General features: G+C 52.9%; 6 protein-coding genes across 6 annotated transcripts; 3 read left to right on the plus strand and 3 right to left on the minus strand.

The window, feature by feature from the left end:
- Positions 1-681: 681 nt before the first annotated feature.
- Positions 682-1,760, minus strand: Asppvi_008224 (Mov34/MPN/PAD-1 family protein; the record flags this gene model as incomplete). The annotated part of the gene is made up of 2 exons (XM_043304098.1): positions 682-1,661; positions 1,736-1,760. 2 exons carry the CDS (start codon positions 1,758-1,760, stop codon positions 682-684), a joined length of 1,005 nt encoding a protein of 334 aa, XP_043160033.1.
- A 693-nt stretch (positions 1,761-2,453) lies between these two features.
- Positions 2,454-4,934, plus strand: Asppvi_008225 (putative microtubule associated protein (Ase1); the record flags this gene model as incomplete). The annotated part of the gene is made up of 4 exons (XM_043304099.1): positions 2,454-2,570; positions 2,636-2,688; positions 2,741-2,955; positions 3,013-4,934. 4 exons carry the CDS (start codon positions 2,454-2,456, stop codon positions 4,932-4,934), a joined length of 2,307 nt encoding a protein of 768 aa, XP_043160034.1.
- Positions 4,935-5,783: 849 nt separating this feature from the next.
- On the minus strand, positions 5,784-7,939 carry Asppvi_008226 (glutamate--tRNA ligase MSE1; the record flags this gene model as incomplete). The annotated part of the gene is made up of 7 exons (XM_043304100.1): positions 5,784-6,387; positions 6,441-6,607; positions 6,661-6,918; positions 6,967-7,380; positions 7,444-7,481; positions 7,540-7,612; positions 7,676-7,939. 7 exons carry the CDS (start codon positions 7,937-7,939, stop codon positions 5,784-5,786), a joined length of 1,818 nt encoding a protein of 605 aa, XP_043160035.1.
- A 399-nt stretch (positions 7,940-8,338) lies between these two features.
- Positions 8,339-9,852, plus strand: Asppvi_008227 (putative DnaJ domain protein (Mas5); the record flags this gene model as incomplete). The annotated part of the gene is made up of 5 exons (XM_043304101.1): positions 8,339-8,366; positions 8,430-8,488; positions 8,563-9,004; positions 9,063-9,240; positions 9,297-9,852. 5 exons carry the CDS (start codon positions 8,339-8,341, stop codon positions 9,850-9,852), a joined length of 1,263 nt encoding a protein of 420 aa, XP_043160036.1.
- Positions 9,853-10,881: 1,029 nt separating this feature from the next.
- Positions 10,882-12,955, plus strand: Asppvi_008228 (IlvD/Edd family dehydratase; the record flags this gene model as incomplete). The annotated part of the gene is made up of 3 exons (XM_043304102.1): positions 10,882-11,475; positions 11,534-11,688; positions 11,740-12,955. The coding sequence occupies 3 exons, from the start codon at positions 10,882-10,884 to the stop codon at positions 12,953-12,955; spliced, it is 1,965 nt and encodes a 654-aa protein (XP_043160037.1).
- Positions 12,956-13,567: 612 nt separating this feature from the next.
- Asppvi_008229 (putative transcription factor) lies at positions 13,568-15,686 on the minus strand (the record flags this gene model as incomplete). Its single annotated transcript, XM_043304103.1, has 4 exons — positions 13,568-13,704; positions 13,755-15,078; positions 15,135-15,166; positions 15,227-15,686. 4 exons carry the CDS (start codon positions 15,684-15,686, stop codon positions 13,568-13,570), a joined length of 1,953 nt encoding a protein of 650 aa, XP_043160038.1.
- Positions 15,687-16,838: the final 1,152 nt, after the last annotated feature.

A 16,838-nucleotide genomic window follows, 5' to 3' on the forward strand; every position in this document is an offset into this window, starting at 1 on the left:
TGAAGAACGAATGATCGACTCAGCAGGCCAACTAAATGAAGGCCAGTTCGATATCGGCGGCCGCATGTATTCGCATGATATAATGATATTGCCAACGCTCTTTTCGATCTCTATATGCCTGACGGCTCTTTCCTATCTCACATTGACAGCGGAGATCTTAATATCCTGTCATCGATATTTTATTCTGTCTCGTGCGGCCCGGTTCTTCCACGAAACCGTTTCCGACCACCTTTCATTGCACCTATTCTGGTCCCTCATTGTATATGTTGTGGAACATCATTGAGCGCTTGGCACCAACTGACCCACTTTGTACAATGACCTTCACTATTTTCTTTGTATGAATTCTGGTGTATCTTTAGCTATCTGGAGTCTCTGGTCTGCTCCAACCCGTACATACTCTTTATAGGAAATCTGATGATCTACCATGACACAGCCTCTGTTGTCCGCTCTGTAGTCGACGGAGAATGATCAATTCGTTGTACTTGTCTCTTCTATTCCGAGTCTTTTCTACATGGGACATCTTTACCGAAATAGCCAAGGAACACTACGCCTGGATGACCAGAGGTCTTCCGTGCAGGTATAAACCATAGTAAATCTTTTTGCATCACGCCATTAAGTAACATGAGGGTAACCAGACCCACCTCATATCGTAGAAGAGCTTTACTATCCTGCGAAAAGTGATCATGATGCACCCGTTTCGGTCACCTCTCCGATGCCCTGAAAGAGCTTCATCTTAACCTCAGCTGCCAAGAGACCTTTTACTTCCTCGGAGACAATCCGCTGCCCATCGCGTACTACCTTCTCCAGCTGCTGATCTTTAGCTGCAGTGGCACCCCCTCGCGACCCGCTGGTTTCAATCCCCCGCGCGGCCCGCCGGACTTTCTGACTGAGATCCATCATCTGCTTACTGCCGTAATCCCGAGTTGTGAACAGGGGACTTTGACTCAGCGTAGCCACCCAGTATTTGTTCCAGAGCTGCGACAGAAGTTCTGTGTCGAGGCTGCTCTTGAAGAACGACACGTCGAGGGAGTAATACTGGTGCGCGTATGCGCCGAAATCCTCCGCCTTGCTGAGGGGAATAGTCTGGTAATCTTCGTCCTCGTTTCCTTCCTTTGGAGGGGTATAATCCTTGGGGAAAGTGCGGAAGGCCCCAATGTCAACCTTACCGGCGGAGATGGTGCGTTCCGGGTCAATGACGACAGCAACGAACGGCCCGCCGAGCTGCTGCATATCTTGCGTGGTGACATCGATTCCGGACAGCCAGCATCCATATCCGGGATGACTGTGATACCAGCCCACTGCGTTCTCCATGCGGCCCGCGTCGCGGCAAGATTGCAGGTACGATACCATGTACTCGTTCGCTTCTTCCTGGGCGTTGACGCGGGTCTCGGTGCCTTCGACGGGGAGGCGGAAGGCATCTGTTACGACGAAGGTCTCGGGAAGGATGTACCCTTGCATCAGACCCATGACCTCGAGGGAGCCGCCGGAGCGAGCATGCATGGTCATTTTAATTAACGCTACGGCGGAGATGCGTATCGACTTGAAGTAGTGGGGGTCTTTGGCCCATGGCCGGGCGGCGCTCAGGGCCTTGTGTGTTTCTTCATCGTATCGGTAGAGCGCGTCCCGCTGAGGATCGATGAGGCTGATGGTGTTTTCGAGCTCTGATGGAGGGGCAGAAGCCTCGTTGTCAGTAGCTCATCGGAAAGCAATGCCAAGTGGGTCATTTGGTACGAACCCCAGGACTGCTGTGCAGCCTGCATGATGAATATTGTTTGCTGTAGGACGCAGGTATGAGATGGAGTACTGAATTAGAGATCGTTGAAGCAATGGCACACGGAAACGGATTTAGTCAATTGATCTTGTACCTCTCTATGACAAGCTCTAGGATCGATCGGATCGGAGATAGCTCGATAATGGAGAGTGGAGAGGCGGTGAGAAGCGCAGTGGCAGAAACGGGCGGTGGACGGCTGAGTCAGCGGTTGCCTGAGCGACAGGGCGCCATCAACAGCCGCATCGCGCGAATCTTGATTGCGGCTGCATCTCATCTGCTGCACAACTGTAATCGCAGGAGAAAAGCGTCAATATTATTGTTCCCTTTCTTCCTTGCCTCACTCCACTGCCCCATCCTTCAGTTGTTTGCTTTTCCCTTCAATCTTCTCTTTTCCCTGTCCTTGCATACACCCGCGATCGTGACGTACATAAAGCCCTGCGGGCACCCCCCCTTATTTCTCGCAGATGACATTCGGCCTCTGTTGATCCTATTCGCATGGTGGATCGCCACCTGTCTTGGATTCTGCGAGTGATTATTTGCTGTCGCTACCTTCATAGATCGAGGCGCTCCGTCGCCGGAGAATTTCAGAGCGCAGAACTCGCATAGCGCAGTCTCGCCCTCATTTCACATAATCGATCAAGAGTGCCGCTATCTCAACCCCATATCTGGGGCTCACATCCCAATGACGGTCGACACGAGCTATTTGACCACGCAGGTCAACAATATCGTGACGCAGCTGCATGGCGTATTTGATGATATTGGAGTTCCAAGCCATGAGCGCGAAACACGAGAGGCGGAAGTATGGTGTCTCATTCTTGCGCTCGTTGCCTTGAAAGGTGGATGCTAATTGATTGAACTGTGTAGCTCTTCAGTGCTCTGTCTGAGACTCTGAATAACCATCTCAAGATTGTAAACGAGTAAGTCTCACCCGGATTGATCGCGTTTTTCTGGGCTGACAGCATTCTGCAGTGAGAGAACCAGCATGACAGAGGAGGCAGAACGACTGATTACTGCCATTCAACAAATGGAGGAATCCCTAGTGGATGAGAAAGCCAATGGACAGTATCAATTATCTCCGGACGATCTGCGTGTCACATTTCCCCTCAATCGCTGTCTCTCTTTTCTCCGCGAAAAGCATGGAGCGATGAGCAAAATGCATCGGGAGCGCTTTGAACAGGTGAAGAGTAAGTGTCGAGTTCTAAATGAGTCAGTTTTAGTAAAGTCTCGCTAACAGGCAGTAGAACTCGTTGAAGCGCTCGAGTCATACTCATCCCATCTAGAGTCCTCTTTTGTGACCATCGAACTCCCCCCAACAGCACCTGGATCATCCATTGCGCCGAGCTTTGACCTTTCCCCATCATATGTTACCGCGCTAGATAATGAATTTACGAGAGTCTACGAAGAATACCACCGGCGCCTTGAGTTTGTCAAGACGACTTGCGAAGATATCATCAAACTTTGGGCCGAACTTGGAACACCCCAGGTGCAGACAGATACCAATATCGTCAAGCATTATCGCGAGTCTCCCGAGCAGTTGGGCCTACACGAGTCGGATTTGGCGAATCTGACGGCAAAGCGCGAGAAGTTGCTGGAAGAGAAGAGATCTCGCGAGCGCAAGTTGAAGGAGCTGCGAACCGCTGTGGAGTCATTGTGGGAGCGCTTTGGTGTCGAGGAATGTGATAGAAAGGCCTTCCTCGCGGCCAACCGGGGATGCGGATTGCGGACGATCAACGAATTTGAAGAKGAACTGGCACGTCTCAATGAACTTAAAAGACAGAATCTGCACCTTTTCGTGGAGGACGCGCGCTGCCGACTGCAGGAACTCTGGGATGGGCTCTATTTCTCCGAAGAAGAAATGCTTGACTTTACACCTGCCTTTTCTGATGTCTACAGCGACGCGCTTCTCGAAGCACACGAGGCAGAAATTGCCCGACTGGAGGCGCTGAAGGAGCAACGTGCCCCAACGCTGCAGCTCATCGAGAGGCACAAGAGTCTTCTTTCGGAACGAGAAGCCCTGGCTGTATCGAGTCAAGATGCCTCACGTCTCATGGCCCGCGGCAACAAAGGAGAGAGGCGTGATCCTGGTAAGCTCTTGAGAGAGGAGAAGATGAGAAAGAGGATCGCCAAAGAGTTGCCTAAAGTCGAAGCAGACCTTCGAAAAGAGTTGGAACGATGGGAGGAGGAGTATGGCCGGCCCTTCCTTGTGCACGGTGAGAGATATCTTGACGAACTTACCCCAGTCTTTGCCAAACCTCCTCCACGCTCCAAGACACCCTCCGCTCCACCCTCTGCGAATTCAAAAGCAAGCTTTGKAAGGTCACAACCACCTTCTCGTCCAGCTAGTGTCATGAGAGGGCCCCCTCCTCCTCGCTCCGCCACCAGAACGCCCACTGGAAACGGTCAGATGAAATACAACACTATCGGCCCATCTAGGGCTGGCGCGAAGTCACCCTCGAAGATTCCAGCCCGGGTACCCCTGAGTAACATGCCGTACGGAAACAATTCCGGCGGCCATCGCGCAGCACCAGGTTCTTATTCTTCCAGCACCCTGGGCAAGATGCCAGCACCACGTGCTCCCCCACCTAGGATGCGTGCTTTGACGATTGACCCAAAAGAGGAAAGAGGGCCCTATTCGATGGATCCTCCGAGATGTGCTAGCGCGATGTCTAATGCCTTCGTTCGGCCTGTCAGCCCCGAGGACGTCTATGACGATCGCAACCAGCGATCGTTCATGAGCTCCTCTGTTTTCTCACAGCGATCTACCGGCTTCTCTCAGTCGTCTCAGTCCTCGGCCTCATCGATATCATCCATTCCGAATTTCCCGCGACCAAATCCTTACTTGCAACATGCGCCTCCTCCACCGGCGCCTAGACAGGTTTCAAATTCCTCAACCGTTGACACGGCGAACACAGGGTCTGAAAACTGGGAAACATTTGATGATGGGTCCGACTCCGAAGCCGATGCTAGCGATGTCTACTATGCCAAACTTCGTGCCGCTCATAGCAAGCGATTCGCCCCTGAAGACAACGCATCTCTTGCGGGGAAAAAGGCCAAGGGTATCAGGAGCGTTAGCCCAGAGGAGCCGATTGACGACCATCATGGCCAGATGGTCAGAGTAGCTGGCAGTGATGCTGGTTGGACGGATGACATGGAGGCATATTAGAAGCTCCTTTCTTCAGCTTGTTTGCAGCCTCTACACATTCAAGCCAGATGCGATAATGATATTGCTTGACATTGACGATGCGGCGATGATCCCCGTTATGGTTGATACACGGCAATTCAATCCCCCGTTGCGCAGAGCAGGGTCCACTCACTCGCTTTTGACCTTGCGGGTGACACCAAAGTCGCGCCAAAACAGCGTCTTTGATTCTCTGCGCCAAAATTTGGATTATACCACGTTCGTGATGTTCTTCTTGATTTGATTTTCAGGTCGTGGGCTCCTTCCTATGGCTCCTACTGCAACCCTGTTGTGCCCTCCGCGCAGGAGGTGATATGTCGGTGGCTTTCCTTTCCGGCTCCCACTGTCGAAAGAGACAGACCGACGGCTTTCATGTACTATGCTTCGTTTGCGTTTGAATAATCAACCCTGAACTTCCCACGAAAAGGAAGTGCAAGGTCCTTGGCTGGCGCCAGTTCTTATGTTCGGCCTTCGCGCTTAATTTGCCTTTTGAATTCCCCGATCCTTGAGATCACATTCTGATTCTATGCTTCTTGCTTTGGTTGGGTTTCGTGCCTTTTTCCTGGGATTTCTTCGGTATTGTACAAGTCGCATAGCATGTTATTTTCATGGATTATGATATCAGTGTAGCGCTTTTTGTTAATATGCTTTTTAATGAGATATTTGTTCACTATTCGGACTACTCTTTCGATTGTAGTGATGGTAAACGTAGAATATTTAGGTTTTACATGGCATCTGGTAGCGGAATAGCTAAGATCCAGCGGTGGATGCTAATATAGTACAGAATCCCACCTGACACCAATGTGAGGAGAAGGAACCATTGACAAAAACCATCTAGGACCGTGGAGCAAGAGACCCCATCCAGGTTGTATCTTCACCCTGCGGCGACTCAGCTCTCTTTGGAACACGAACAGGCGGCGCCTCAGCCGTGAGCTCCCTCGCCTCTTGAAGTCTGCGGAGCGATTCAGCCCGGCCCAGAATCTCCAGCGTCTCGGGGATGCCGGGGCCCGGCGCACCAGCCGACAAAGCCCAGCGCAGGTAGTGGTACAACTCCTTCTTGAAGACCTTGTCTGCGTTGACCGGGGTCTTCTCCGCGTCTACATCTGTGTTCTCGGGTGCGTTTCCTCCCGGAGAAACGGAAGCGGGTAGGGCGGCGGCCGAGCCGTCGTAGGAGGCGATGTTGGAGCGGTGCGTTTCGATAGTCCAGTGCGAGGCTGGGACGAGGGTGAGGGCTGCGGCGGCGGTGTGGAGGGCTGTAATTGGGATGGTGGTGCCGTTCGCAGTTGGGACGGGCGTGTAGGGTGGTCGTGTGAGAGTGGTGGTGAAGAAGGTTGAGTTGCGCTGGACGAATTCCGGGGCGTTGGTGTAGGATTTTGCGTCGGCTTGGAGGAGCGGGGGGATGTATTCTGCCAATGGGCGAGAATCGAGGATGGTAGTGCTGTGGAAGTGTGAGTTGGTAGTTACTGGGGTTTGTTGGGATGATGTACGTACAGTTGGTCTGCTGGGTATGTTTCTTTGACGGCCTGAGAGACCTTGGCGACCATTTCGTCGAAGACGGGCCCGCCGGTGGCGGCGAATCGCTGTGCGTGGGCCTTTTGCAGGAACCAGAGCTTTTCGAAGGCGACGACGGTGTTGCCGCGGGTGATTTTGAGGTTGAACTGCGTGTTTGTGAGCAGAGCGATGGTGGAGGGGAAATTCCAGGTCAACTTACGAGTTGCTCCAGTTCCTCCAGGCTGAAGACGTCGGACTTTTGGGTGTGCGACCAGCCCAGAAGAGCGGCGAAGTTGACAAGCGTGGCTGCGAACACGCCTTGCTTGTCCTTGAAGAAGCTGAGATCGATGTCTGCATTTCGTTTGCTAAGCTTCTGGCCGGATTTGTCTACGAGGAGAGGAACATGGCCGAAGCGCGGCGGCGTCCAGTTGAAGGCGTTATACAGGGCGACATGCATTGGTGTCGAGGGCATCCATTCCTGTACGAGTTAACATCGGCAGTTTGTTTCCCAGGCTCATATACTCACGGTTCCCCTGATCACATGGGTGATCTTCATGCAATGATCGTCCACCACATTTGCCAGATGGTAGGTCGGGTGTCCGTCAGACTTGAGCAGGATAGGGTCATCGTAGACTCGCTCAATGAGATCCAGCTTGTTATTCGAGCGGTTCTGTCCCGTCTTGCCATAGACCAGGTCGTCGAACATGGGATAGCCCTCTACCTTCAAGCGCACGACATGCGCTTCGCCCTTTGCAGCTCGATCCTCTGATTCTTCGGCGGAGATGTCTGCACACTGTCTGTCGTAACCAGGAGGGAGACCGGCTTGACTGCGATGTCTCGCGAGCGAGTCGAGCCGTTCTGCAGAGCAAAAACATCGGTATGCGTGACCATTTTTGACCAACTGGTTGGCATGTTCGCGGTAGATGGCCGTTCGTTCGGACTGCAACCGACCGTCTCAGCTTCAGTCTCATAGCATTGATTTTCCATATCCTTGAGCGCTTACCTGTCTGTATGGACCGTATGGGCCTCCAACCAGCGGACCTGTAAAAATAACCCGCATCAGCACCTCCATTCCGTTTTGGATTCCGCGACCTCGCACCTTCATCCCATTGTAACCCAGCCCATTCTAAATCCTCGTATAACCGTTGCTCCGCACCAGGTATTGTCCGTTTCTGCACCCTCCGTTAGCCCTGATCACAACATTCCAACCATCCGTGCTCGCTCCAGGGTCGAACCTGATCTGTATCCTCGATTCGCAGTAGGAACTGGCCCCCCGTGCGTTTCGCCAAGAGGTAGTTAAACAATGCGGTCCGCAAGGATCCAAGATGGAGGTATCCGGTCGGCGACGGTGCGAACCGGGTTCTGGCCGGTGCATCGGGGAGGTTCTTCTTAGACTTGCTGCCAGCGCGGGCTGGCGCGACGGAGGAGTAGTTGGCTGCTCTGCATCGCGTGCAGATCCACGATCTACGGGCCAGGAGCCCAAGATGAGAGTGTCTCATGATGCAGAATGCTATCTGTGAAGACGCCCGGTACTCCTGGACACCAGCAATGATTATAATTGTTGTTGTTGGGTTGTCTCAGAAATACGCGGATTGTCATTCGACCGCCGCAGAGCGCAGGGACGATTTATCGGAGATCTGCAAAAAGAGCGGCCGAACTGCGAAAAAAAGCGGGCAAAAAATTCTGGGGTTCCGCATCGTATCAAGCACGATCAAACACAACACATCCCCTTCATCAGCAAATACCTTTATTCTCTTCCGGAGTGCCTGTCTTCTGCGCGATAAGCGCCGTCAACCCACTGTTAGATTTCTCGGAGTGCTCGGAGGAGGGGACAGCCTTGTCAAGTATGCTTGTGTTGGACAGTCTGTCTACCATTAACAATCGCTTACGCTTACCAGATGGCTGGTGTCGAGGTCGACCTCTATGGTATTTCTATTTCTCCTGCTCTTCATGATTTGAACAATAGCTGACGGCAACGTACCCATGCAGAGGTCCTAGAGGTGTCTCGAAGCGCAACGAAAGAGGAGATCCGGAAGGCTTATCGCAAGGTCGGAAAACGCACACCGTCCTCATTTCAGCCGGGAGCAGAACAAAGATTACTGACTCGATGATTAACGGACAGGCCGCGCTCGCAAATCACCCCGATAAGGTCCCCGAGGCCGAACGAGAAGCCGCCGAAGTACGATTCAAAGCCGTCCAAGAAGCCTACGATATCCTTTACGATGAAGATAAAAGACACCTTTATGATACCCATGGCATGTCTGCTTTCAACGGCTCTGGCGAGCCCGGCATGGCAGGAGGGCCGGATCTGGACGACATTCTGGCGCAGATGTTCGGGATGGGTGGTGGGATGCCCGGTATGGGCGGCATGCCTGGCGGACGGCCTCCCAAGCCTCGACGGAGCCCGGACGAGAACACAAAGTACGAGGTGCGGTTAGAGGACCTCTACAAGGGCAAGACAGTCAAATTCGCTAGCACGAAGAATGTCATTTGCAGTTTGTGTCAGGGTAAAGGTGGCAAGGAAAGAGCGACGGCTAAGAAGTGCTCGACGTGTGATGGACAAGGTATGAGGCAGAAGTGGGTATTATTATCAGGAACACGTCAAATTAATTTGGACTACAGGTTTTAAGCAAATCTTGACGCGGATGGGACAATTCCTTACGCCACAAACGGTGACCTGTTCGACCTGCAATGGTCAGGGAGAATTCTTCAGCCCCAAGGACAAATGCAAGAAGTGCAAAGGCAGCAAGACCGTGGAGGAGAAGAAAATGCTGGAGATCTACATTCCCCGGGGAGCAAAGTGAGTCACAAATCATGGCCGTAGCACGAGAATCCTCTTGCTAATATATTGTTTAGAGAAGGAGATAGAATCGTGCTAGAAGGCGAGGCGGATCAGTCACCGGGCCAGGAACCTGGCGACATAGTGTTCCACATCGTGGAAGAGGAACACCCGACCTTCCGACGAGCCGGCGCAGATCTCACAGCCACCATCGACGTCACATTGGCCGAAGCGCTGACAGGCTTCTCGCGCGTGGTCGTCAAACATCTCGACGGCCGAGGCATCGAAATCACTCATCCAAAGACCCCCGGAGAGGTATTATCACCCGGTCAGGTTCTGAAGGTGCCCGGAGAAGGCATGCCGATGAAGCGCAGCGACGCCCGCGGCGACCTGTACCTGGTTGTCAACATCAAATTCCCCGATTCCAAGTGGAAGCCCAGTGCGGCCGTCCTGGAAAGACTTCGAGAGATGCTGCCCAAGCCGGATCCCTTGATCCAGGCCGACACGGTCGACGAAGTCGAATACGACCCTAAAGGAAACCTAGATGAATTTGGAGCCCGCGATCCGCACGGTGGCACGGCGTGGGAAGACGAGGACGAGGACGGAGAGCCAGCGCAGTGTGCGCCTCAGTAGAGTCTTCCTCGTATCGCTTCCTTCTTCCCTGCTCTGTGCTTTTCTGGTAGATATGCTCGATCCAAGCTGAGCCGAGCCCCCTTCTCTGGCATCGCAGGCGTTCCGGAATAGATTTATTGGCCTATTTTCATAGGAAAGCTACGGTTGACCTTGTCGTTCCTGTCTTATCCAAGAAATTTTGCTTCCCCGTACTAGAACTTAAACCCAAAGGGGCAAGTTATAGACCTTCAACGGAGTAGAAAAGGCCTCAAAGGATCAGGTTAGCAACGACGACACGACCAGTTGCTGAGTCGCGTGCGCCGTGGAGCGTGGGGTGGACAATGTGGGATGCCACCAGAGAGTGGGATGAGACATTTACAGTATTGCGAAAAGGAAGTGGGATAACGTCAATACTGCCTCAATAAGCATTTCATTTGCTCTTTGTATTTCTTCTATGTTGTTTGCCAGGGATCTGACAAGAAATGGAATTATGATCAAACAAAAAGCAATATCGGTCACCTGCGCCGCGACAAACGGCCGCTTTGTACGGCGTATATTGCTTTTCCTTGAAGCTGCTAGGGAGTATCAGGACTACGTATAAAAGACCGTATATCCGGCATCATCGACATCGTCATCATACTTTCTCTCTGTTTGATAATCTAGTGTTATCCTCATCGCCAGCATCTGCCCAATGCAACCCCCATGCCCCAGTTTCCAGTAGCGTGGGGTATCTGAACCGGCCGCATCCATTTTCCAGGGACCGACTGGGATTGATCCATCAGTCATACATCATTCGAATTTGAGCATCCGAGAACCTGATCCAGGCTCGCGGCCATTTAAATAAACATTCATCTCCCCTGGTCCCAGTTCGGGCCCTCGATCACTTGATAATCGCATCAGCAATAAGGTGGATTTCGGCACGCCGGTCGGAGCATCTCCGCTTTCTCGGCATTTCCCAAATTAAGGTTTCCCTGTCCCCATCATACATATTCAGCGTCATATCATATTCTGGACCTGGCTGGTGCTTGAGATTACCAAAGGCTCTTGACCATGCCGTGCAACACACAGGCCTCGGCCTCATGCGAAGGCTGCTCCTGCGATGCCGGTGCGAATCGCGCACCGGTGAACATCGAGGATTGCGAGGCCGAACTGCTTGCTCTCCGGAGGCGCACGCTTGAGCTGGAGAAATCGCTAGCGTCCATGACAACTGGCGCCGCGAAGGTGTCGAGGGCTGGCCGGAAGCTGCGCTCCTCCAGGTGGTTCAATTGTGAGAGCAATCCCGGCATGATGGCGCTCTATATCGAGCGGTATCTGAACTACGGGATGACCAAGGAAGAGCTCATGTCGGGGAAGCCGATTATCGGGATCGCGCAGTCCGGCTCGGATTTAGCACCGTGTAATCGCCATCATCTTGAGCTGGTGAAGCGGGTGCGCGAAGGAATCAGGACAGCTGGAGGTATTCCCTTTGAATTTCCGACGCATCCGATACAGGAGAGCTCCAGGCGGCCGACTGCGGCCATCGATCGGAATCTGTCGTACTTGGGCTTGGTTGAAATTCTCCACGGCTATTTCCTGGATGGTGTTGTGCTGCTCACTGGCTGCGATAAGACGACGCCGGCGGCTCTAATGGCTGCTGCTACGGTTGTAGGTGACCTTTGCTCGCCCTTTCTGCTGTCCAACGGTTTCTGACACCTTTCTACAGAACATTCCCGCAATATGTCTCAATGTCGGTCCCATGCTCAATGGTTATGTGAAGAACGAGCTCGCCGGCTCAGGTATGGTGGTATGGAAAGGCAGGGAGAAGTATGCCGCCGGCGAGATCAGTAGGGAGGAGTTCATCGATTACGTGTCCCGAGGGTATGTCAATGACCTCAACTCAGACCACTCACGTATCTGACATTTTTGCAGAGCACCGTCCGTAGGACACTGCAACACGATGGGAACCGCTTCAACCATGAACGCACTTGCCGAGGCCCTAGGGATGGCGTTGCCCGGGTCCGCGGCCATTCCTGCCCCGTACCGCGAACGAGGACAATGCGCCTATGACACAGGCTTACAGATTGTTGAGATGGTGCATGCCGATCGAAAACCCAGCGATATCATGACTCGCGAGGCCTTTGAAAATGCCATCATCGTGAACACCGCGATCGGCGGCAGCACCAACGCTCCAATCCATGTTGGCGCCATCGCAAAGCATATCGGGGTGACGCTTTCACTAGATGACTGGGATCGACTCGGATTCCACATCCCTCTTTTGGTGAACATGCAGCCAGCAGGAGAGCTACTAGGCGAAGAATACTACCGCGCCGGCGGCTTGCCGGCCGTCATGGCCGAGCTGCTCGACGCGGGCAAACTGCACGCCGACATTCTGACGTGCAACGGCCGCACCGTGAAGGAAAACGTTCAAGGAAAGCACACGTGGGACCGCCGCATGATCAGAGCGTATGACGACCCGCTCATGAAAGACGCGGGCTTCTTACACCTCCAGGGCACCCTGTTCAACTCCGCCATCATGAAAACATGCGTCATATCCACAGAGTTCAGACAGAAATTCCTCGAAAACCCCGACGATCCGAACGCGTTCGAAGGCGCGGTGATCGTCTTCGATGGGCCGGAGGATTACCACCACCGACTTGAAGATCCCAACACACCAATCGACGATAGGACTATTCTCATCATGCGCGGTGCGGGACCCCTGGGGTATCCGGGCGCGGCAGAAGTTGTCAATATGCATCCTCCCGGACGTCTTCTACGGCAGGGGGTCCACTCGCTTCCGTGTATCGGCGATGGCCGACAGTCTGGCACGTCTGGCTCGCCGTCGATCCTGAATGCATCGCCTGAAGCCGCGGCTGGCGGCAATCTGGCTCTTCTTCGAGACGGAGACAGACTCCGTGTAGATCTTAACAAGCGGCGCGTCGACTTCCTTGTACCCGCGGAGGAACTGGAGAAACGAAAGAAGGAGCTGGAGGCCCACGGCGGGTACGCAGTTCCTGAGAGCCAGACTCCCTGGCAGGATCTATTCAGGAGGGAAGCGACGCAACTGAGCGAGGGGATGGTCCTCCGCGAGGCAGTCAAGTATCAAAGACTAGCCCAGCGATTCGAGGAGCCCAGACACAATCACTGAGCGTATATTGACGACCACAGATGAACGCGTTTTGGACATTTCAGGGAATTTTCCGTAAGGCTTCATCCACGAATAAGTATTAAGGGGCGATGGATATTTTCTCATCATTCCATTACTTAATTCCGCATTTTGATCATACCCGAAAAGCATGAGTGCGGACACTTCATGGAGACCTAACCCATCTTTCCGCACTTGATAGAGTAATGCAATTGTAGTTGTTCGCGACGGTTTCCTTTCCCCACATTCCCTCCTATCGAGGAGGGAATACGCACGAGCCGCTTACTCTCTGTGCCTCGGAAGGCACCGCTCCTTACCGATGCTGAGTTCGATGCTGCATCTGTGCCGGAGGGTCCTTTTTTCCAGTTTGTTCCTTTCCAGAGTCAAGTTGCCACGGTTGATTTGCTGCTTGCCGGAAGTTCACGGCCGTGCCTCCCTACAACGATGAGTAGAATGTCATTCCTTCAATCTCCCTGTTCGGAGCGGGAAACAGCAATCGCACCGCCCGGACGATGCTGTACGAAAGATAATCATCCCATCCCTCCGGGGACAGATGGCGCGTCGATACGCGGAGGCGACTATGATAACGCGGCAAAAGAATTTGGAATCAGTGGTTTACGAACCTGGCCAGCTCGTAGGCATCAATTCATCCGAAAAGGGCCCCGGACTGTTGACGTTGAAGCTCAGACCTTGGCCCTGCAGATCAGGTGGCAGGAGAGTACCCAGGAATTCGGGCATGATGAATGGGTCAGCTACAGTAATGTCAGCTCAGTCTATTCGGGAGTGTCAATCCGAGACTCACGCTCATAGAAGCCGATGCTATCCGGTATCCCCTTCTCTCCGCCAAAACTGATGCCGAAAAGTGCGTCTTGCATAATCGGAAGATTCCCTTGAGCGCTTAGATCCCCAGCTTCCCTGCTGGCATCTTCTTTAGGCCGACCATCCMCCTCCTGACCTCTTCCAGTTTTGGAGAGCACGATATTGATCGTTTCAGCAGCCTTCTTTGCTTCCTTAGAAGTCGAGGGCCTGCGCATCCACACTGTCCTCGCTCTCTGCAGCGCACCACGGATCTCATCTTCCCGCTGTAGTGTCTGTTCGTGATACAATAACGAGCACAGGATCATGGTGGCCGTGAGGAATAGGTGGTTCATTATGGAGGTGACTCGCCAGCGCATCGTATGAAGTTGGCCTCCGGGACAGGTTTCTTCGTCGAGTACGAGCTGGATAGCAAGAGATTCCAGCGAGGCATCGAGACACGTCTTTCGGGAATAGTCAAAAACATCCTCATTCTGAGATGGTGACCGCATGTAAAGAAATCGCCGATGCAGCATGATCTGTCCTTTGTAGAACATATGCCTGATGAACAGCCGGGCCAGGATGACCTGTGGAGAATCCGTCACGCTAGCTGCCATGGGCTTCATCTGCAGGGGCGGTGGAATGCTCGCAGCCGCTTCATGTAAGAGACTATCTACTCGCATGACTTCTCCGTAACTGCAGGGCTGCACTGCGCTCGTGAGGTCCGCAATGATGCCGAGCACCTTCAACATACGCCTGCGCGCGATGATACCCAGGGCCGTCGTGTGCTCGGTTTCGGGTCGCGGTTGAGGCAACTCTCTGGTATCCTCGTCGAAATCTGCATCGTTGAGATTCCGCGGTTCCGCAGTATCGTACTGCCAGTCGGAGATCATTCGTGGCATACCCATCTGGTTGGAGATGAGAATATCACTTAAAAGCACTGTCGCCCATAGCCGCCGGCGCATCTCACCCCGGAAGGGTGAAATGCCGGGGAAGTGACCAGGGTCACGGTGGTAACCCATGCGCCGGGCGAGGTTGACTTCGAGGGCGAGCAGAAACCAGATGTCCTTGTCGGCATCGGCACGGATGCAGAATTCAACATAAACGTAGTTGATGAGCGTTTCCAAGGCGTACGGTCCGCACTTAGTATATTCGCCCATGATTAGGCATTGCACAATCTTCTCGCGGTACAGATTGACCTGGAGGGACTGTTGCTCGGCCTCGGGTCCATCGGGCGGGTCGGAGGCTAGACATGCAAGGCAGACCATACCGAAAAGAAGTCCAACCCACATAATAGGGACATCGGATGGATCGGCCCAGAATGCCTCGTACTGTACTTGTTAGCAACAGCGTCGTTGTGGCTGGAGTGTAGAGCATGTTTACTTACATCGCGCAGAAAGCTCGGTCCGTGAACCGCAGCTGAACCACATCAGCGAAAATGAGCAATAGACTTGTCAGCAGTGGATAGATATGTCCTACAATACGATACAAGATCCAAGTAGTTGAAGTAGCGAGAGATGTAGCGATCGACAGCTTTTTTGGGGGGCAGTGCTGAGAGTACTTCATTCCGTGACGTCGCGCGGCGACATCCATACAACAAAAATGCGCCATTGGACCGGAATCTTGCAAATGGTTCACTGCTATGAATGACCCCATACTCATCCTCGACCCGGTCGGAACCCTGAGCTAGCCGTAGCTGTTCTTCGCGGTCCAGGTGGTCTTTCAGATCGGCGATACCGTCAAGTATGGCAACCCAGTGGTCGCCCCCAACATAGCGAAGCTCTGAGTTACTAATACGCATACTTCCACGCTCTGACTGTCCATCAATCGGTGTGTCTACCGGCATAGTTTCGGCCGGAGTGATCCTTGCGGGCGCTGGTGGCATACCCACCTTGGCAGATGAACTAGCATTGGGTCTCCCATTCGAGGATCTGGGCATCATGGATGTAACCAAGCGCTCCAGCTGTACAAGGCGCTCATGTACAGTAGGCACAGCGGTTGAAGACGGCTTTGGAGAGCCCGTAGTTGGAAGATTCTCAGTGTATGTACATATCTGACCGCGAGCCGAGCAAAATGAGCAAGGTCTTTGCCGGTCACACTTTGATCTGCAGAACATGAATATTCAGCCTCGCATCATCAAAGAATCAAACAGATCGAAATCACACAAGCCACTTACTTTCGACGTCGACACGAGTTGCAAGACAGCTGACGCTTATTTCGACGACGTCGACTGGGATTTGGAAGCTGCCGTAACATAGCCAAATCAGTCTCCCGGGGTGTTTGTGAAGACGATTCCAATGAGCAATGTCTTGAATCCGTTGTTGACATGGTTGTCCAGGTACCCTTTTGCCACTGTGCAAACCAAATTAGCATCTACAAAGCTTCAGATGCCATGTCATCAAAGATAGCCATACAGTGTATGAACAGTCCGAGGGGCCTGCCGCCGCAAGAGTCGATGTTGATATGTTGGTGTACAATAGATGACAGGGGAAGATGAGGAAGATCACCCAATATAGCCGATCACGTGACAAAGGAACTGGTCGACGAATACTCCTGATCATGCCCATCTCCATGTCCGTGTCGATGCTGGAAGACCGAGAATTGACACGCGGAAATCAAGGTGAAGAGGTCAATCTTAATGACTCCATAGATCATACATTACTGTGGTCAATCCCCGATCCTCCGATCATCTCCTCCGACCATCCGACGCCCCACTGCGGATGATCGACACGAGTACATGCAATTCTCCGGTGACAGGGACACTATCATTCTATGATTCTATCTACATCTTGACTTACCAAAGCTCCGATCCTCCTAATTGCCTTCGGGATGAATACTGAGACTAGACAACATCACCCATTTTGTTCATGGTCGTCATGCCGGACGTCAATGAATTGACTCTCCTATCTCCGTGTGACCTCGCACTTTGTTTACATGGTCTTGCCCGCAGTGACAGTCTCTTAAACGCAGCAATGCCTCTGTCAGCTGTGAGGGTATTTCGACACGCATCGAAATCTTTTGCAGATAACTTAATTGCTTTTCGTCTTCCGAGCAGCTCACCTCTTTGCTTTCCGAGTGCTTTCACAACACA

This window comes from Aspergillus pseudoviridinutans (assembly GCF_018340605.1).
Source record: "Aspergillus pseudoviridinutans IFM 55266 DNA, scaffold_5, whole genome shotgun sequence".
In the NCBI taxonomy this organism is placed as follows: domain Eukaryota; kingdom Fungi; phylum Ascomycota; class Eurotiomycetes; order Eurotiales; family Aspergillaceae; genus Aspergillus; species Aspergillus pseudoviridinutans.